The 21405-nt window shown below is 50.7% G+C and overlaps 1 protein-coding gene across 3 annotated transcripts in view; it reads left to right on the top strand.

Moving 5' to 3' along the window:
- Positions 1 to 21405, top strand: part of BCR (BCR activator of RhoGEF and GTPase) — a 149572-nt gene that overhangs the window by 75956 nt on the left and 52211 nt on the right. For all 3 annotated transcript variants that reach the window (XM_084819911.1, XM_084819912.1, XM_084819913.1), the window contains exons 8-11: positions 3691 to 3831; positions 17680 to 17801; positions 18243 to 18411; positions 19238 to 19357. In XM_084819911.1, coding sequence (XP_084676037.1) covers positions 3691 to 3831; positions 17680 to 17801; positions 18243 to 18411; positions 19238 to 19357 — 552 coding nt within the window. The remainder of the gene's footprint in view (positions 1 to 3690; positions 3832 to 17679; positions 17802 to 18242; positions 18412 to 19237; positions 19358 to 21405) is intronic.

Below are 21405 nucleotides of genomic sequence, written 5' to 3' on the forward strand. Positions count from 1 at the left end.
GCAGGAATCCAGGTCAGAGCATCCCTGACGGATGGCTGTCCAGCCTCCTCTTGAATGCTTCCAGTGTGGGAGAGCCCCCCACATCCGTAGGGAATTCGATCCATTGTCGTATTGCTCTAACAGTCAGGACGTTTTTCCTGATGTTCACCTGGAATATGGCTTCCTGTAAGCTGAGCCCATTCTTCCGTGTCCTGCACTCTGGGATGATCGAGAAGAGATCCTGGCCTTCCTCTCTGTGACAACCTTTCAAGTACTTGAAGAGCGCTATCCTGTCTCCCCTCAGTCTTCTCTTCTCAAGGCTAAACATGCCCAGTTCCTTCAGTCTGTCTTCATAGGGCTTTGTTTCCAGTCCCCTGATCATCTTCGTTGCCCTCCTGTGAACCCTCTCCAGCTTGTCTGCATTCCTCTTAAAGTGTGGTGCCCAGAATTGGACACAGTACTCCAGATGAGGCCTCAACAGTGCTGAGTAGAGGGGAACTAGTACTTCCCGGGATTTGGAAGCGATGCTTCTATGAATGCAGCCCAAAAGAGCATTTGCCTTTTTTTGCAGCGACATCACATTGTTGGCTCATATTCAGCCTGTGATCTACAACAATTTCAAGATCCTTCTCGCATGTAGTGTTGTTGAGCCACATATCCCCCATCTTGTAACTGTGCATTTGGTTTCTTTTTCCTAGGTGCAGAACTTGGCATTTATCCCTCTTAAATGTCATTCTGTTGTTTTCTTGCCAGCGCTCCAGTCTCTCAAGATCACTTTGAATTTTGTTCCTGTCTTCCAGGGTATTAGCTATCCTGCCCAATTTTGTGTCATCTGCAAATTTGATCAGCATTCCCTGCACCCCCACCTCCAAGTCATTAATACAAATATTGAAGAGCTCTGGGCCCAGGACTGACCCCTGTGGTACCCTGCTTGTTACCTCTCCCCAGCTTGAGAAGGTCCCATTGGTAAGCACTCTTTGAGTCCGATTCTGTAGCCAACTGTGGATCCACCGTATCATTGCTTCATCTAGCCCACTTTGAGCTAGTTTGCTCATCAGGAGATCATGAGGCACTTTGTCGAAAGCTTTGCTGAAGTCAAGGTATATGATGTCTACAGCATTCCCACGGTCCACAAGGGCGGTTACTTGATCAACAAATGAGACCAGATTCATCTGGCAGGATTTGATCTTGACAAATCCATGTTGGCTTGGAGTCATCACTGCATTGTTTTCAAGGTGCTTCCAGATGGATTGTTTTATCATCTGCTCCAGAATTTTCCCAGGGATTGATGTCAGACTGACTGGTCTGTAGTTCCCAGGTTTCTCCTTTTTACCCTTTTTGAAGATAGGGACAACATTAGCCCTCCTCCAGTCATCTGGTACTTCCCCCGTCCTCCATGATTTCTCAAAGAGAATAGACAGCGGTTCTGAGAGTTCTTCTGCCAGTTCCTTTATGACTCTAGGATGCAGTTCATCTGGCCCTGGAGATGTGAACTCATTCAAAGTAATTAGGTGTTCCTTGACCATATGCCTATCGATCTCAAGCTGCAATCCTGCCCCTTTAGCCTGTACTTTGCCTTTGCCAGGGGAGTCATAGCCCCTCTTTTGGGAGAAGACTGAGCCAAAGTAGGAATTGAGCACTTCTGCCTTTTCTCTGTCCTCTGTTATCATTTTCCCATCCTTATTTATTAGCTGAACCACCATTTCTTTCCTCTGTCTTTTACTATGCACATAGCTGAAGAAAGCCTTTTTGTTGCTTTTAGCATCTCTCGCTAACCTCAGCTCATTCTCAGCTTTAGCCTTCCTGATGCCATCCTTGCAATTCTGTGCTACCTGCTTGTACTCTTCCTTTGTTGCTTGGCCTTCTTTGCACTTCCTATATGTGTGCTTTTTTGTTTTCAGGTCATCTCTAAGCTTTTTGTGAAGCCACATTGGCTTCTTCTGTTGTCTTCCACCTTTTCTTCTTGTTGGAATTGTTTGTAATTGTGCCTTGAGAATTTCCTTTTTTAAAAGCTCCCAGCCATCTTGGACTTCTTTTCTCATTAGAGTCGCTTGCCATGGGACCTTACTGATCATTGTTCTGAGTTTATTAAAATCACCTTTCCTAAAATCCAGGGGACGTGTTTGACTACACTTGGCTTTTGCTTCCCTTAGAACCAAGAACTCAAGTACAACATGGTCGCTTTCCCCCAGAGTTCCCGTAACTGCTACTTTATCCACTAAGTCATCTCTGTTGGTTAGGATCAAGTCAAGGGTAGCCAATCCTCTAGTTCCTTCCTCTACTTTCTGTAGGAGAAAGTTATCCGCCATACAAATCAGGAATTTCCTGGAGGGGCCCTGTTTTGCAGAATTTGTCTCCCAACAAATATCGGGGAAATTGAAGTCCCCCATTACTACTTCATCAGGCTTCCTTGAAACATTGACTATTTGCTTTTCAAAGGTTTCATCCTCGTCTTCTCCCTGATTGGGTGGCTGGTAGTAGACTCCGACCACCAGGTTCCTTTTAGTCTTTGCTCCATTTATTTTGATTCAGGTGCTCTCGATGGGGCTACCAAGCTCATCCTCCTGTATTTCTGTGCAGAGATATGTCTTTTTCACATACAGTGCAACCCCACCTCCCTTTCTGTTCCTCCTGTTCTTTTTGAACAAGTTATATCCGTCAACTGCTGTATTCCAGTCATGAGAGTCATCCCACCAAGTCTCAGTTACACGTATCAAGTCATAATTTTCCTCCTGTGTTAAGAGTTCCAAGTTTGTTCTGTTTGTTTCTCATACTCTGGGCATTAGTATATAGACATCGAAGACCACGTGCTTCATAGTCTGGCTTTCTTCCTACATGTTTCTGAAGACTATTACTGGGTGCTATTAGAGCTTTTCTCTCCGTTGTGATGCATGAGCCTTCGTCCATTGTTACCCCCAACATTACATCTCCCTTCCCTGAAGGATTCATTTTAAAGCCCTCCTGATAAAGTTCTTCATGCTGTGGCCAAACACATTCTTCCCAGCTTTTGTGAGGTGCAACCCATCCCTTGCCAACAGCCCACCTTCCAGGAAGTATAGGCCATGGTCCCAGAATCCAAATCTCTCACGCTGGCACCACCTTCTTAGCCAGCCATTCACCCGGAGTATTTTTCTTTCCCTTTCTATCCCTCTTCTAACTACTGGAAGGATGGATGAGAAAACTATTTGGGCCCCAGAGTTCTTGAGTTTCCTTCCCAAAGCTTCAAAGTCTGACGTGATCTCTTCGTAGCTCTGCTTGGCGGTATCATTTGTTCCCACATGGATGAGAAGAAAGGGATACCGGTCAGTGAGCTTTATGAGTGCAGGCAACCTTTCAGTCTCGTCTCTAATCCATCCTCCTGGGAGACAACATACCTGGCAAGTCCATGGGTCTTCCTAATGGGCAGAGCAGTCAGACAAAGGAATCGACTGCTTAGGGAGGTGGTGGACTCTGGAGGTATTCAGGTAGAGACTGGACAGCTACCTGTCAGGGATGCTTTAAACTGGGTTCCTGCACTGAGCAATGGGTTGGACTCAGTGGCTTATATAGTCCCTTCCAATTCTATGATAACTCCTTTCTGAAACGCTGGACACAAAAGTACTGCCCTCAGGTGAGCCTGTGTGTTTCTCCCGTGGGGCTGAATCTAGCTGGGTTGCCAGCTGCTGCCCCCCTGAGGCTTTGCCTTTTCTGTCCTTCCTCTTGGTGGTGCAGGATTTACTGAAGCACACGCCGTCAAGTCATCCCGACTACCTGCTCCTGCAGGATGCCCTCCGCATCTCCCAGAACTTCTTGTCTAGCATCAATGAGGAGATCACACCCAGGAGGCAATCCATGACGGTCCAGAAAGGGGAGGTACGTGCTCTAGCCCGGCCAGCACTTGGGGGGCTCTTGCATTACGTGTGCGTGCCCGCATGGGTACCAGCACCCCACTTGCACCAACATTTGCTTCTTTATCTTAGGGGCTTGTCCACCTTGTGGGGAATGGTGTATGCGATGGTGGGCCGGGGGCTTAGCTAGCATTGGAGCAGAGGGCGTTGGAGTACAAATGATGGTTAAATGCTCCCTCCGTGGCTGGAGGCTGCCTGCCCCGGAATACCAGTTGCTGGATGACCCTAGCAGGACAGCTGGCGAGGGCTCCTGGCCCCGTGTCCGGCTTGTGGCCCTCCCAGAGCATCTGCTTGGCCCCGGTGGGAAGCAGAATGCCTCTGGTGATGTCAGGGTGGAAACTGAGCCAATAGAGCCCCAGAGCAGTTCTGATTCTGAGGAGGAACAGCAATCCGTGGGAGAGGAGCTCGCTCATCTCTCACAAGCACAGCAGCTGGCCAATTCCTGGATAGATAGTGACTCTGGCAGTGAGAGAGCGCTGGAGGGGGGCTTGCTGGACGCTTGGCGCAGATGCAGGGAGCGACGACAGATGGAGGGCACCGAAAGGAGGTGCTCCGCTCGTTTGGCGCTCAAACAACAGTCGCGTCCCGAGGACCCAAGGGAAAGAGGGAGGATCTCTCCATGGCCCATATGTTCAGAGTCTTCCCGCGGTTCTCCTTCAAACGGGGACCAACTGCCTTACCTGGAGCTTAGGCTACTCTACCTATCTTTCCCCAGTGCAGTTCCTTGCTTAGTCGCTAGTGATTAGTATCTGAAAGAGTCATAAAGGAATAAAGTCTCGGAAAGAATCCTCATCGTCTGTGTCCTGAGTTGGCTATTGGGGGGGACTGCAAGAGGCAGCTAGGGTGCTCCTGACAGGTGTGCCCCAGCTTTGGCCCCGTCTTAGGTTCGATGGGTGGCCTGGCTGTCTCTCAAACTGCCAGGCCTGGAAGACACTTCTGGGTAACGTCCCAAAGGCCACCCAGGGAGGGCTCCGAGGCTCTTTGGGCATGCGGCCATTTTCTGGCTCATTGCCACCCCCATGTTGGCTCCAGTGGGTGTGGAGGGACACCCACAGCTTTCCAGCGTTGGCTGGATCCTTGCTCATGCACAGCCCTTCTTAAGGCCAGGATGTCCCATTGGCACTTCGTGTCTTAAACTGGATCAAGATGGGAGAGGACTGGAGTAGATGGAAGGGTCCGAGGTTGAAAACCTGCTTGTGGGTGTCGTTGTCTTGCTGCATTTGACGTGGAGAGATCAGGCTTCCCATCTTGGCTCAGTCGCAGGGCTCTGAGCGAGCCGCTGTGTTTCCGCCGTCTGCAAAGTCAGAGCCTTCATGACTCGGCCTCGCAGACAGGTGAAGACGTGCGTGGCTTACTCCAAGCTGCATCTCTGTAAGCAGCGATTAATGAGGACATGCTGGAGGCAAGCAAGGCAGCATTAGAGGGGGTGCTAATGGTGCCAGCTGCAGGAGCGCAGGGGGGCCTCTATCTGCTCATGTCTCTGGCTTTGAAGAGAGCCTGGAGCCTCCTCGGGAGGTGTCGGGGGCCGAGGCTGCCTGGTGGGGGGGGGGCGTGTTTGTGCTCCTTGAGGCCAGTCAGTCCTTCGTTGTTGTTCACAGCACTGATGTGTGCGGCGGCAGCTGCACTGGGGGAGGTGTGCCCTCTCCCTCAAGCGGGGGGGGGGGGGCCTACGTGCGCCCACAAGAGGAGACCTCTCCGTGTTGCTGTAAAGCTCAAAGCGCCGGGGGGGGGGGGGCTCTTCCAATCTCACTTTGCTTGCGCTCCGGCCCCTTTTTATCCTGGCAGGCTGGAGGCTTGGCTTTGCACCCAGTCCTTCTGCACTAAAGCTGACGAGGGGCTCTGGCTTTCTCACTTGGGCTTGGCGCTGGGGCAAGCCACCGGCCGGTGGCTGAGCCTCTCCCGGGCTGGCCCACTCACTGCAGTGGGGATGGGGGCAGGAGGGGCAGCGTGGCCCACAGTCCAATCGGGCAGGCTCTGCAGTGGGCCCACACAGGCTGCCTGAGTGCCTCCCCCTGGCGCCCCCCTTCCTTGGCTGCCTCCCTTGCGGCACTCCTCCGATGCTGTCCAGTGGAGCGCTTCCCAGTGGCGAGTGGCCTGGGAGCTGGTGTGGCAGAAACCGAAACCGAGAGAATCAAGTACAGCCACAGAAAAACCCAAGTCCAGAAAAACTGCACGAGGAGATCTGGTTTCCAAAACGTTTTGAGGGAAGTGTTTATCATGGGAATAGTCTGATGTTTCTTTAAAAGTCCTACTTGGGGTGAGGTTTCTGCCCCAGCTCACTGAAGAAGTGTTCCATATTGCCCTTGATCAAGAGTTTCCAGAAATGTCGTAGGAGCCAGAGCTCCTTACTTTTTCACCGATATGGCAGAGTCCATGGTGACCACACCTCAAGATGTGTTGTGGGTAAAACTGCCAGCTCCAGTCTGATGTGGATGCCACAGCTGTGCCAGGAATCAGCTCGAGTTGTGGCCAGGGATCCCTTTGGTCTGATTTACTTTGCTACGGTGAGGACAAGTTATTTGGCAGCAGGTCCCTTCTCCGCATGCTCTTGACCCTGCCCATCGTGGCTTCTTAAATCAGCTAGACCTAGGCAAGCAGCATGGTGCCTGCAGGCACCAGAGTGACTCCGGACACCTTTCTTGGATCCACCAAGAGGCCTGATCCCTCCCACCTTTTCAATTAGCAGATTGACTTACCAGCTGCTGGGATCAGTGCAAAGCAAAGGGCGTGCCTCTAACTACTCCCAGGAATGTCTCTGGGCCACACGTGGGGCTCAGACACATTCTAAGAAAGGAAGATTGTGGGTGGTTGGAGGCCTGGTCCCCCAAGTGGATCACCTTCACCAGGAGACGGACAGGAGGAGCAGGATGACCTTGGTGATTCTCCTGGACCTCACAGCAGCTTTTGAGACCACTGCATCCCGAGGAGGTTGCATTACCGCCCTCTGACTCTGAGGACTGGGGCCATGAGGAAATTAGCATTCCCCCGCCACTCCTGTGCTGTCGCAGCCTGAGGCCGCTAAAACAGGCCAGGCCCGTTTCAGAGACGAAACCTCAGTCAGCACGGAGGCAGGGCAACCAGCCGGACTGCGGCAACACTCCTGTTTGAACCTCATCCTTCTTCTGATCCTTGCTGGAGCAGCATACAACTGGAGCTTTCCATGGTGCCAACATCGTTTTTGCCTTGCTTCCTGAGAAACCTGACCCCTCTGCCAGGAATCCTTCTGCAGAGGCTGTCTGAGTCGGGGGCACTGCTTTACAGTTCTGTTCGCGCTTGAATAGCTGGTTCCAGAAGGTGGCGCTGAGGGCTTGTTGCTCTGTTTTGTGGCAATTATGTTACGGGGCTCCACGGGCCTCGAATTTATCCCTCAAGCTCATGCAGTTTAACACCTACATGAAACCTCTAGGGCTGGTTATCCAGGGATGTCGACTGAGGAGTCATCTATATACAGATTATAGCTGGGTTTACCTCTCCGTTTCATCGCACTGAGGTGAGGCAGTGGATGTCCTGAGTCACTGCCTGAGCAGGGTAATGGACTGGATGAGGACCAATAAACTGAAGCTCAACCCAGACAAGGTTGAGGTCCTGTGAGTGGGTGGTTTGTCTGTCTAGTGGACTGGTGTTCAAGTTGTGCTTCCCCTGAAGAAGCAAGTACACAGTTTGGAGGTATTTGTGGATTGATCACTGTTGTTTGAGGTGATGGTGGATTCCTGCAATGTGTTAAATGTGAGACTTCCTTTAAAAACGGTTTGGCAACTTCAGTTAGTTCAAAACAGAGCTGCCAGGCTACTAACTGGGACTGCTCGATACCATCCCGTGACACCAGTACTTTGTCAGCTGCACTGGCTTCCAGTCCATTTCCGGGCCCTATTCAAAATGTTGGTGTTGACCTTTTAACCCCCAAATGGCTTGGGACCAGAGTATCTAAAGAAATGTCTGCTCTCATATGTACCTGCCTGGACCCTTAAGTCATCTTCAGAGGCCCTCCTCCATGTGCCACCACCGAAGGAAGTGAGGCAGGTGGCTACAAGAGAGAGGGCCTTTTCAGCTGTGGCACCCCATTTGTGGAATCCCCTCCCCAAGGAGGCTCACCATGCTGATATTTTTTTTCAGTGCTGGGTGAAGACAATGCTTTTTCCCCAGGCATTTTAGAATTTAGTTTCTTGATCTGACAGTTTAGACTTGTCCATAGAGTGCTAGAATGGCTGCTGCTACATACTTTTACATATTTCCTGCACTGATTACTGCTGCTGTTGTGTGCGGTTTTTATTCTTTTATCATGCGATATACCTGGACAACATTTTGTTGTTGTCTGGAATAATAATAGTAATAATAATTTTAAAAACTCTGATTGTGATCTTCAGAGACAATGCCCTGCCTGTGAAAGGGGAGCCTGGCCTGGCCGAGGCGAATCCTGCCTCTCGTGCACATCCTGCTCCTGGGAGGAGGAACGAGGGGGCTGCATTGGTGGTCCCTGGAGGATGCTTTGGGGAGCTCTGAGGAGCACCCGCCTGGCTTGGTTGGGGGGTCCCAGTGCCTTGCTGGGGCTTCCTGGACAGGCTGGGTGCTGCAGGAGTCTCTGCGCAGTGGAGGCTGCATCTTAGCGGGAGCTGACGCCCCGGCTAGTGGCCCTGTGGGAGCCCCGTGAACCGCTTCAGAGGGCAGAAGCGAGGCCACGACGATTCCCAGAGGCCCTGGTTGGCTCACAAGGGAACCTTTGCCTCCCTTCCCCCAGACTTGCCTGACCTCGGAGCGCGTCAGCCGGCCCTTTTCTTCCTCTCTGTCTGACCTTCTGTGCCTGTCCCCTCCCTCCTGGTAGGATGAGTCCTGGCAGCAAAAGGGTGGCCTCCTGCAAGCCCCCTCAGCAGTCTGAGCCTCAGCTCCCACATTTGCCCCGAGTGGGTTATTCTCCCCGCGCCCCCCGCCCCCTTGGGTCTACTGCTCTGGGCCCTGAGAGGAAGCAGGAGGCGTGGGGAGGCAAAGAAAGGCCGCCTGGGAGCTGAAGGCGGAAACCAAAGCGGGGCCCTTCCCGTGAGCGTGGCTCGGCCCCTGAGTCAGCCACAGTCTCGCAGGCGGGCTGGGTGGCCAGGCTGCCTTCTGTGGTCACGTTGGCCTGGCAACCGGGACCGCCTGCACAGCGCTCCCCCCTCCCCAGCGTCTGGCAGGTTTCCCTTCCCCGCTGTCCTGAGCAAGCAGAAGCCCGTTTTCTGGGAAGAGTCCTCTCCCCCACTCCCCTCCCCACCCCACCCCACCCCGGACGAGTGATTTATGCAGCTGGCGGCAAACGGGGCAGCCGGGGTGCCTGGCTGGTGAGCCAAGCCAGTCACCCTGGCTGCTCCGAGTGGGAGGCCTCGACTCTCTTCACCTGCACGTTGCTTTGTCTGGGGGAAGGGAAATAAAGGAGCCCCCCCAGCAGCCCCTTCAAAGAGCAGGACCCCCCAGCAGGGATTGGGCTGGCAGCGAGCTGGGAGGCTGACTCGGGCACGCCCTTCATAAGTGGGGTGCCCAACCGGAGCTCAGCTGGTCATGCGGCTGCTTCAGCAGAGGTCCAGGCTGAGGCCTGCCACACCCTGAAAAATGCTGCTCATGCCAGACCTCTTCTGTCCTCACCTTGAGGCACTCCTGCATGGGCAGAAGGCCCAGCTGGCCACGCAGGCTCAAGTGCCCGAGCCCCTCTTCAAAGGCAGCCTCTCCCTCCCGGGCAGGGTGTTGGGAATGGTTGCGGAGAACGCCCTTGAAGCGCAAGAACACCTTTGCACATCATGGCCAGCAGACACGCGGCTGGCCCCGTGCAGTTGTTTGCCATGCCCCAGAGGAGCCGAGCACATCCGCATCCTAGCCCATCTTCAGCCCCTCTTTAAAAATACCAAATTAGGCTTCTGGATTGCGGAGGGGATGCCTCATTTTATGGCTCTGTGCAGCTGAACCCAGTGGACTGCAGACCCCCCCCCTTTTGTCTTGTGTGGCATCTGGAGCTCTCCAGCCAGTCCTTGGGGGCAAATGGGCAGGCAGGCAGGACGGAGATATTAGCACAGGCTGACACTGCTAACGCCTCTGAGAAGCGGGGGGGGGGAGTGCTGAGAGCCCCCTCCAAGCTTGGCTCCATGTTGGATTCTCCTCCTCCTCCTTGCCAGAGGTGGAGGCTGGAACAGTCGGCCAGTGAGCAGCTCTTCACCCTGACTGGGGGCGGCCTTTTGGCCCTGTAGCCTGAGGCGGGGGTGTCCTGGCTTGGCAAACGGTACTTCTACTTCGGTCTTTCTGCCTCTGCTCTCCTTTGTGGCTGCCTCTCCCGCTCCCGCCTTTTAACTGGCTCTGCAGGTTCTCTGGGGAAATGGTTGGGGCCAGCACGGGAGGGATGAGGCTGCATTCAGAAGCAGCTTGCTGAACCGCCGGTTGGTCTGAGGCCATTTCGTGTTTTGCAGCCTGTTTGCTGGGGGCGGAGGGGGCAGGAGGCCCTGCCCCAGTTTCCGTCTGCTGGGAAGGGAACTCTGTGGGGTGCTTTGGCGGCGGAGCCTGTTCCTGCCAGAGCTCTGCCAGTCTGACTTTGCAGCCCTTTAGGAGGGGTGGGAGAAGAGCGCCCTGCCATGCCCCCGCTTATGGGACAGTCGCTTGTGTCTTGCTAGGAATGTGTTACTTGGGTTGAGTTTTTGCTGCTGCTGGCGTGCCCTGCCTCGTTCTCTCTGGGAATGTATTCTGTGTGCATGGGACCATGGCTAGCTCCATGGAGGCGAAAATAGCTGTCTGAAGGGGCCCTTGTAGGCAAGTCCCTGAGCTGTGGCCCCTGGGTTGCTCCTGGACCGTTGCCATTCGTTACACAGATGTTGCATTTGGATGAAACACTCCTGTGTGTACACGCCCAGGAGAACTGCGTTGCCTGGGTGAAAACTTGTGTCAGTATGGACCCAGATTGAAAACATTACCCTTGGGACCTCCAGAGACGAACTTGGGTACCTCCTTTGAATTTTTGTTCGAGGAGAATAACTCCCGTGGAACTAACAGTAATGCGGTAATCTGCCAACACCTCATCAGTGGTGATGGGGAGAATTTTAGAGGAAATATCCATTGGCTTTTTATCCAGGGTGGGCAACTTGTGGCCAACGTCCTCTAGACGTTGTTGGACTGCAGTTCCCATCAGCCCTAGCCAGCATAGCCAGTGGTGAGGGATGATGGAAATCGCCGCCCTCCAACATCTGGAGGACCATACATTGTCCACCCCTGCTTTATATAGAGGAAACCTGTCCTGAGGTAGCTGTTTATATCTCTGCAGTTTACAGTGAGTTTGCAAACACCAGCTATTCTCAACGGATTTATACCGCACCCTTGTTAGTTTGACCTCCAGCTGGAAGAAGAGCTTTCTGGAGGACTTGAAAGCTTGGTCACCACCATGTGGCATTTTGGTTGGTCCTACTAAAGATATCACCCAGCTGTGGCTTTTGGATTTCTGCCACTAGGAGCTGGTATTTGTGAAGCCCTTTGGCGAAAGGGCAAGAGCATTTCCGCCAAGTAGGGTCATGGAAGATGCGCAGCTGCTGAATAGTTTTCTGTTGCCCTCTGGTGGTCTTACTGATGCTCGAGAGTAAATGTGCTGTCAGTCAGCCTCCCCTGACCTGGTGCCCAAGTTGTCAGTGCAGAGAGTTTTTGCCTTCGTGAGGAAGCTAAGAGTAGCTGAAAAGAGGAACAACGTTGGCAAAGCAAGGAAGATGCAAGCGAACAACAGATTCTCTCTGGAACCACTTTATTTACTTGCTTATTTATTTAATAAATGTCTAGCTTACCTTTCCACCAAAAATGGTTCTCAAGGCAGATGGCAGTAATAAAATATAGATTTAAAATATCTTGATTAAAACATAAGAAACAAATCAATTAAAAACACAGCAATAAAAGAAAACATCCCCTTCACCAGCAAACCAGCTTACATGCCACAAGCCTCCCCGAATAAAAACATCTTTGCCTGCTGACGGAAGGACAGCACAGAGAGGCCAAACCTGGCCCCTCTTGGCAGGGAGTTCCATAGCCTGGGGGTGGAAGCCCTGTTGGAACGAGTTCCCATTCAGATATTATGGCTGTCACATGGAAATGGTTCCAAGTAGGGGTGGCTTTCCATGGGACTTGCAAGTCGTGTATCCTGTGGACAGCCTCTGCTCCTCAGGAATATGTAACCCTGGCATCAGAACTACCCGCCCTGTTGAGTGTGGTTAGAAAACCGCATGAGCTGTTTTGTGCCATATCAAACCATCCTGCCTCTGGTGGAGTCATACTGCCAGTGGTCGTCTTCATGCCGTTTGAGAGGCCCCTAAGCTTGGACATTCTTGGGGCTGAGCCAGTGAGCCTGTTCACATCACTACATCAAAACATTAAACCAGTTTGAATCTGTTTTCATTTACCCTGGCATTCCTCCAAGAATCCTAGGTGTTATAATTTAGGATTTTCCCGTAAAGTTTCCCAGCCTCTTCACAGCACTACATTTTCCAGGGTACTTCGGAAGCTGCCTTACACTGAGTCCTCCCCTTGGCCCACCTAGCCCAGGACCATCGACGCTGACCAGCAGCCATGGCTCCTCAGGGCTGCAGGCAAGATTCTGAGCCCTGCCTTGGAGCTGCTGCCAGGGATTGAACTTGGGACCTTCTGCACGCGAAGCGGGGGTCTGCCACTGAGCTGCAGACCCTCCCTTTGGCGTAGCTCAGATGCGTGCTGTATGCACCCCCCCCCCCCCCGCAGTGGCTTCTCCCAGGATGTACAGCATTCTTCCCCTCTGAGGGGACTCGAGGAATTGGCTGCGGGGGCAGAACGCAGAGGGCCCAGCCACGGCCCTCCAACGGGCTGGGCCCTGGCTGACGTGCACCTGGGGGTTGTGGCGAGCACAGCCCGCCCTGCTGCAGAGCCTCTGCTGCGTGACTCGTTTGCTTTATGTGCCGCCTTCCCCAACAAAGAGCCCAGAGTGGTTAACAACCTACATGCACCACAGTGCGCCACACGAACAACATCAGAATCACACTCTGAAATGGGGGTGCAGAACCTCAGGTCTGGGGTCCAGCAGGGGGCCACTGTCAGAGTGGAGTCCCGGCCCTTTCAGATGTCTCACAGCTCCGATTCTGAGTCAGAGTTAGAACTGCTAGATCAAAGCCTGGGCGAGGGACCCTCCCTAGAGCGCCTAGACACTGGGAGAGATTCCTGTAAACAGATGGCCCAGGCGCAGTCCCTGCTCCTCCCCCACTGTGGGAACTCGAGTTTCCGAGGAGGAGGAAGAGGGGCATGATTTGAGAGATGCTAGGGCACGTCACAAAGCTAAGTGGGAAAAGTTAGAGGCCCAGATGCTCTGCCCGGATAGCCACTCTGGAAGCCAGTGTAGGAAGGAGCCACCCGAAGGGAGGGGCATCACTCCAAAGCAAGCAAACTGCTGGCAGTCTGAGAGTTTCCTTGAATCTGCATTTGTAATCTCTAGCAATTAGGTCTTGATAGGCCTCAGCCATGTAGCCTGGAGTTATTGACAAAAGATTCAAAGTTGGACGAAGTCTCTGTGGGTGTGGTTTTGTTTACGCCTTTCAAAAATTTACTGCTTGATTGCCTGAGGGATCATTCCAAGAATCATTCCCATTCCTTGTCTGGGGTTTGGAACCCCATGTATGGATTGCCAGGGTTAGATACGCCAGGAATCCCAGGTCCCTTCCCTTGTGTTCAGAGCCGTGGAGATGGCAGCAGGGAAACCACGTTGATGAGGATCTCAGTCACGCTGGTAGTGTTTAGCTTTGCACTGTTCCGGAATTACTTAGTACCTATAGCTACTGACCGTCAGCTATATGATTTCTGAAGAGTGTAACCATTAAGCTTTTGCCTTGGGATTTCCTGCAATAAAGAAATCTCACTGATTTGGGTATCTGGTGTCAGATTGCCTGAGTGTGTGTGCTTGAGGGACTGGGAATCCTGAAAGCATTTCTCAACAACAGCAAAATCAGATCAGGGAAGACAACGAATCCAGTTGAATGTTAGCTCTAAATTTATCATTCCAAAACAAAAGACACTGTATTTTTATTTTTCAGTAAACCTATTCTCAAACATTTGTTCTTCTGTAACCCTTATTTAATGCTAATGTCATCATTATTGCCACATCCCAGATCCTAAAAAGATAATCAGAGGAGGGGGATTACCATTTTTCCAAAATGAAGCTATTGACATTTTTGCCATTGTCAAAAGATAAATTACTAATTCCACATCCACCTTTTCCACACAATTTTTTCAACAATTAAGGAGTATCCTAAGATGATCCATTGGACGTTCATAATCTGTTATCTGCGCAATGTAAAACAAAAGCAGATTCCCATAGAATTTACTTTTAATATAACACTAATATATAATCTGCTCCACAAGAACCACTTCTCCAGCAGCTATCATGCTTGAAGCCCTATGTTGTCTTCATTTTGTAAGGTGATTTATAGGATAATGGTTGTGATGTTTTAAAATAAGTTTGTTTTAAATTCATTGCATTAGGCTTTTTGCGAGCTAACCTTGACCCTTTTGGTGCTCTCTAGAGGCTGTCCCCCTCCCATTTTCTTTTAACCAGTGGGGTCAATGGGGGCTACAATGTGGGGCCCACCCCTGCTCTATTGGAAGAGCATCCCACATGTTGGGTAGTGCTACCAGATAGGCCCTGCCTCGTTTAGTAGCACTGCAGGCCACATTCTCCAAGGAATCGTAAGTCTTGGGTTAAATCCCAGGTTGGCTGGTATTGAGGAAGGCAGCCCTTCAAGTGGAGATGTATGAGAATCTCGTTTCAGTTTGCAAGTCACTCAGACATGCCCCGTTTGCACTCCCAAATGTGAATACATTTTCTCTGAAAATGTTCATAAATTCCCGAACTTGCATTCGCAAAATGTGTACTTGCAAAATGTCCAACTTCCTCAAAATCTGCACATTTTAAATCACCCACACTTTAGTCTATGGGGAAACCTGTGCAATTTTGTGTAACTCTGGGGAATGTTTGTGCGACTTTCATGTTTGATAGCTGTTCATTTTGAGAAATTTTCTAGTTCACGCAAAACTTAACAGCAATTGGGAACGTGAGTGCAAATCAAGGAGAGACGAGCAGCAATATTTGGAGAGTCTTGGCTTGAACATCCCTTGTTTGCCCATTCCAGTCCCTGGGTCCTGAGCCTTTCAGGGCTTTGTACATTTTGTACTCACATCCTGAATTGGGCCTGGTAGCTCGCTGACAGCCAGTGCAGAGTTTTCAAAACTGCTGTGACATGCTCCCATCTCACTGTCTCTGTCAACACATGGGCAGCAGCATTCTGGACCAGCTGCAGCTTCCAGACCATCTTCAAGGGAAGCCCCACATAGAAAGCATGGCAGCAGTCGAATTGGGAAGTTATCAGAGCATGGACTACTGTTGCCAGGCTAGCTGGCAAAACAGGCATAGCTGGCCATAAGCACTCCTTGCCAGTGAGGCTATCTAGGCCTCCAATGACAGTTTTGAATTGGGGAGTACTCCATCCAGGGGCATGCTACCCGACTGAGACAGGTTGTCTACCCAATTCATAGACCCAGGAACCACCTACGCACAGATCCTCTACCATAGCGGGATTTAGCTTTAGTTTATTGGCCCTCATCCAATACGGCAACTTCATGGATGAGTTGATCTCCAGTTGCCTCCCAGGAGAGACTAGGCTTCAGTGTCTCCTTGGCTGTTTGTTTCTATTCTCTTGTATGCAACAGAGGAAACAAAGAGCTGGCTTGCTGGCAGAATAAGACAAACAAGGGAGAATCAGGGAGAAGGGATCTGGCTCTTTGTGCTGAGTGTTTGCTGTTGTTGCGGATGGACCCTTTTAAATTGGAGAAGAAGCTGAGAGCTTGTGCGTGTTCATGGAACCGGCTATAATATCCCACACTGTTTTATGTATGGGTGTGCAGGATGGGTGGGTGAACAAGCAAGGTTCGCATTTGCCCAGATTCTCCGATGTTCTTCTCACCTTGTTTATGATCGCTGCTCAATTTGTGCAAACAGGAAAATTGTGCAAATCCAACACAAAAACGAATGGGAAAACTACACATTTTGTTGTATTTTCTGAAGCTGCTGAACTTCCCCCACAGACTGAAGTGTGAAATTGTGGAACTGCTTGTTTGATTTTTTAAAAATTGCTCATTTTTCAAATGCAACTGCATTCTTGACAGTTTGCAGACATTTTCTGAGGACGCATCCTGCTGCTCACCCCCGCGTCTGGGGCTGTGGATGGGGCGGGTTAAACTGTTTTGCAAGCACAAATGATGTTCTCGTCCATGCCGAGTGTGCAACGTTCCCTGGCCCATCATCAAGTCAGTCTGGCACAGGGGCTCCCTGGGCTGTGCGTATCTGGAGCTGCTGCTGACCAGACTGCTTGTTGCAAGGAGAGCTCTGCCCTGCCGCCTTCCTTTGTTGTCTGCCTTGCTCGGCCCTGCTTGCTTGCTTGCTGGGTCACGCGTGGGTTGCTCCTCTCTGGCCCTCGTGTTCTGTTCTCAGTCCCCCTGTTCTGACCCGTAGCTGGACTGCATGGGCGGGCTCCTCAGCTCTGACCTGCTGCCCCTGAACTCTGCCTATGTTGAATCCTTTTTTGGTCCGATCCTGGCCTACGGCTCAGTATTGGCCCCTTTCCTAACTCAGTTCTTCAGGGTGCGTTTACTTAAATTGAGGGAAATTAAATCACTAATATAAATCAGCAAGAAAACAGGTCGATTTGAATCACAAATTTAAATCAAGTTGCACATCTGATCCCAAAGCCATGTTTATTTACAACTAAATATAGTATTATTTACACTGTTTCATTCTCACATTGCTTTGTCTCACTGTATATATTTTGCCTGCTTTTCTTTTTGCGTGCTATGGAGGGAATGTGTTTAAAATATATCTGTATGGGGGGGGGGCAGTTATGACCAGCACCCACAACAGCACAATCCTAAGTGTTTCTCCTCATAAATAACTTCCATTGAGTTCAATGGGGCTTGCTCCCAGGTAAATGGGTACAGGATTGGAGCATTAGCATGAGAATTCAAGAAGATGCACAGTGGACAATTTTGTCTTCTCTTTCTCTTTCCAGCATTGCTCCATTCTGCTTCGCCCTGACTTGGCCCAGCCATGCCCTCATAAAAAGCAAAGTAGCAAACAAAAACAAAATGCCCATGACTGATAGGTCAAAGCAAGGTTTGAGAGTTACTGGGATGAAGAAAATTAAGTTCATTTTTTAGAAACGCACTGTTAAGCATTGATTTTTATCCACCCTGCTATAGTGTCTTTCTGTTTTAAATAACTCCGTGGCCTCGCTTGACCCAGCGCCGCCCCTGCGTGAGCACAGAACCGCCACCTGTGTTTCTGCACCTGTGACTTTAGTCAGAGAAAATGAAAGCCCAGAGCTCTCAAGAAGCGAGAGCTGGGCTGTTGGCTAGACGGGGCGGAGGCCCTTTCATGAGATGAAATCCTGAACTTAGTACCCACGTTTGATTGGCAGGTAACTTCATTTTTATGAAACTATAAGTGCTGGTTCAGCAAGTTTATAAAGAGATTTAATTGGAACTGTGTCATTTTTAAAGTAAGAGAGAAATTTGGTATTTTATGTAGGATTTAAAATAAAATAAAACTGATTTAAAATTTTAAATTTTTTTTTTAAAAAAATAAAGAAGCCACACTGATTTTTATCCGCCCTGCGGTTATCCAGCCCCTTTCTCTCATGCCTCCTCCCCAGCCGCCACACAGGACCCCTTGTGGGCAAGAGCTGGTTTCGGCCTCTTCCCCAGCCGAGCCCTCGTTTCTGACTGTTGCTTAACCGAGCCACCTTGCTCTGTTTGGCAGCACCGGCAGCTCCTGAAGGACAGTTTCATGGTGGAGCTGGTCGAAGGAGCCCGCAAACTGCGCCACGTCTTCCTCTTCACTGACCTTTTCCTGTGTGCCAAGCTCAAGAAGCAGCTTGGAGGGTGAGGCTCTCCTGGAAGGGCACCATGTGGAGGACTTGGGTGTGCTCACAGCACTCGGGTGTGGGGCAGAGGAAGGGTAGGGAGGCATTGGGTGGCTGGTGGGGGCAGAAGTGTTGTGCCTTCCCCAGGAGCTTTGCTCTTGTTCTTCCCCAGCTCAGGCATGCAATATGAGAAGTAAGAACAGAGGACCTCTGAGCATGTGCAGGGTGCCTCTGAGAAGCTGTGCTCAACTGGATTAGGAGGAAGAACTTCCAGTTAAGGGGTTTGAGCCCTGGCTCCTCTCCTTGGGTGGTAAACTCCCAGATTGCTCGCTCTTATGCATTGCGCATGGGCCTGTCCTTGGAACCTCTTTTGGGGAAGCTACAGCCACCTCCCTATCCCCACAAATGAGCAGAGAGGCAAGCTTGCTAACCCTTCACCTTCCCTGTCTGTCTCTTGCAGGAAGAGCCAGCAGTATGACTGTAAATGGTACATTCCACTCCCGGACCTCAGCTTCCAGATGGTAGATGATTCGGAGGCTGTGCCCAACATCTCCCTTGTGCCAGATGAGGAGCTGGATGCCATGAAGATCAAGATTTCTCAGCTCAAGAGTGACATCCAGCGAGAAAAAGTAAAGCTGGAGGAGAAGGAGAGGAGGAGGATGAATAGTACCAAGAATATTTAGCATTTGTATGGCAATGTAACGTTTTCAAGGACACATGAACAAATGTCCCAGCAGCCCTGTGGGAGGTTTAGGCTGAGAGGCAACAACTTGCCTCAGTGTGTGGCTGAGGAGAAATCTGGACTGGGGACTTCAGTTTCTTAGCTGCAACCCCATGAACAGCTCAGGGCGAATTTGTCAGCCAAGCGCTCTGGTGACAAAACAGCCTTGTGCGTTCACCAGAGCCAGCTGGACTGAAGAGCCCTGGGCATATTCCTGACCCCCCACAAAGGGAGTGTGGTGTGGGACGCTTTCCCTGTGACTCCATGTGGGCAAGACTGGGCACACCTTGTGCCAGGGAAAACCCAAACGCAAAATTAGTGATGGGCCAGTTTAGACATCCAGACCCCGCAGTTTGCCTAACCATCCCCTTCTCGCTTCCTGACTGGGTGGTGGCGGTGGCAGCCACAACAGCGACAGTGAGCAAGGAGGGCCTGCTGGAGGCCTCCTTCGCTGGGACTCACTTGAATGCTGCTATGGCAGCATCGCCACTGCCAGGGCCCTGGGAAATGGGTTTTCCCAGGGTATCCAAGCTTGGTTCTGTGGTTGTCAGGAGCCCAGTATGATCGCACCCGGGCCGTGTTGCAGGAGAGTGCTGGGCCAAAGGCATGGCTGAGTGGCGGAGAGCCCTGGGCAGAGCCACCCACACCTCTGCATTAAATGCTGAGGTTGCTACATGTATTGAGTTATAAGGGGGGCAGGATGTGGTCACCTCTTGGGCTTTTCTCTTTCTCAGAGGGCTAACAAGGGCAGCAAGAATATGGAGAGGTTGAAAAAGAAGCTTTCAGAGCAGGAATCCTTGCTTCTGCTGATGTCTCCTAACATGGCTTTCCGAGTGCATAATCGCAATGGCAAGGTGAGAGGCCTGGTGGATTTCTAAGGTCAGTGGTGAAGAAGGTTAGTTGAAGGGGCATATTTGTGATTCCCTCCCATATGACTTAGTCATCAGGCCTTCTCTAGCTAGGTTTTCATGTGATGGTTTGAAACTGAGTTCAGCAGCAGCCCCCTAATCCTGGAAAGGAATATGAAACTGGGCATGCATCTATGACTGTCTCTCCTCCCAAAAGTTTAAGAAGTGAGCTTCCCCTTAACCTTGAGGAGGACAAGAGTACTAAGGAGAGACCATGGCAAATATGGCTGCCCATGAACTGTGTCTTGGAAACTTCAGCCATTGCACAGTGAGGTTGCCTTTTTAGGGTTTGGGCTGTCCTGAGCATGTTTTGCTTCAAAGGCTGTATTGGTGCTCTTCCATGCTCAAGTTAAGATGCTGTGTTTTACCTATGAAGCCTCAGTTTCTACAAGCCTTCTACCAGGTGGAGCTGCTCTCCTGAAGGCATCATAGTACTTTGGAAAGACCTCAACATTGTGGGACGAATTCCTGCAGAAATGACTTTGTTTTATCCTGCCTTGAGACAACTGGAAGTACAAAATTTCTGAAGTGTTCAGTTACGTATGCATAAAAGAATGTGCAGGAGATTTTTCTATGTGCAATGTTAATGAGAAATCTCAGAGATCACTGCAAGCTTCTGACTCACTTCATATTTTGGTCCTCTGCATAGTCTCTGTTGGCCAATTCTACATTTGCAAAGCCTTTTCCGCAACAGTTTTTACAGAATACTGTACATTCCACCCTGTAACTTTGGGGTGTGTGCCTGGTTCATTGATACTAATTTTGCAGGCACACTGGATGGTGTTCAGTAATATTTCTGGTACAACGACTGGCTAGAGCTCTTCATCCAGCCTTTCCCATCATTCGCTGTAGGACCAGAAACATGGCTACAGAGAGCTTTGTGAGTGAGAAGGCGCTGTGAATGGATATGTGGCAGCCAGTATTCTGTGCCACATTTTCTGATGGAGGAAACCATAACTTAGAATTCTGTGCAGTGGTTATTTTCCTCATATAAAAAATATATCTCTGCACCTTCAGACTACGTGCCTTCAAATTTCCCACCATAGAAAGGTACAAGTATTTTGCAATAGATGTCTCTTTCAGTTTTTCATTGCAGACCTCTTCTTGTGATCCAGGCAGAGATGCTCAAGTGATGAACTTTTCCGTTTGCCTAAATGTTGCCAGTTTAGTCTTAGCAAACAAAGCAATAATTACGTCAAAGGCAGTGATCATAGAATCAGAATAGTAGGGTTGGAAGGGGCCTACAAGGCCATCGAGTCCAACCCCCTGCTCAGTGCAGAAAGTCAAAGCATCCCTGACAGAAGGCTGTCCAGCCTCGTCTTGAACGCCTCGAGTGTGGGAGAGTCCTCCACATCCCTAGGTAATTGGTTCCACTGCTATATTGCTCTAACAGTCAGGAAGTTTTTCCTGATGTTCCGCTGGAATCTGGCTTCCTGTAACTTGACCCCATGATTCCGTGTCCTTGCACTCTGGGATGATCGAGAAGAGATGCTGGCCTTCCTCTCTGTGACAACCTTTCAAGGACTTGAAGAGCACTATCCTGTCTTCCCCCCAGTCTTCTCTTCTCAAGGCTAAACATGCCCAGTTCCTTCAGTCTCTCTTCATAGGGCTTTGTTTCCAGTCCCCTGATCATCTTCGTTGCCCTCTTCTGACCCCTCTCCAGCTTGTCTGCATCCTTGTTAAAGTGCGGTACCCAGAACTGGACACAGTACTCCACATGAGGCCTAACCAGTGCTGAGTAGAGGGGAACTAGTACTTCCCAGGATTTGGAAGCGATGCTTCTATGAATGCGGCCCAAAAGAGCATTTGCCTTTTTTGCAGCCACATCCCATTGTTGGCTCATCTTCAGCTTGTGATTGACAACAATTCCAAGATCCTTCTCGCTTGTAGTGTTGTTGAGCCACGTATCCCCCATCTTGTAACTGTGCATTTGATTTCTTTTTCCTAGGTGCAGAACTTGGCATTTAACCCTATTCAATGTCATTCTGTTGTTT

Source organism: Heloderma suspectum, chromosome 13, assembly GCF_057233095.1.
Source record: "Heloderma suspectum isolate Gila_16-S chromosome 13, 16-S_ref, whole genome shotgun sequence".
Lineage (NCBI taxonomy): Eukaryota > Metazoa > Chordata > Lepidosauria > Squamata > Helodermatidae > Heloderma > Heloderma suspectum.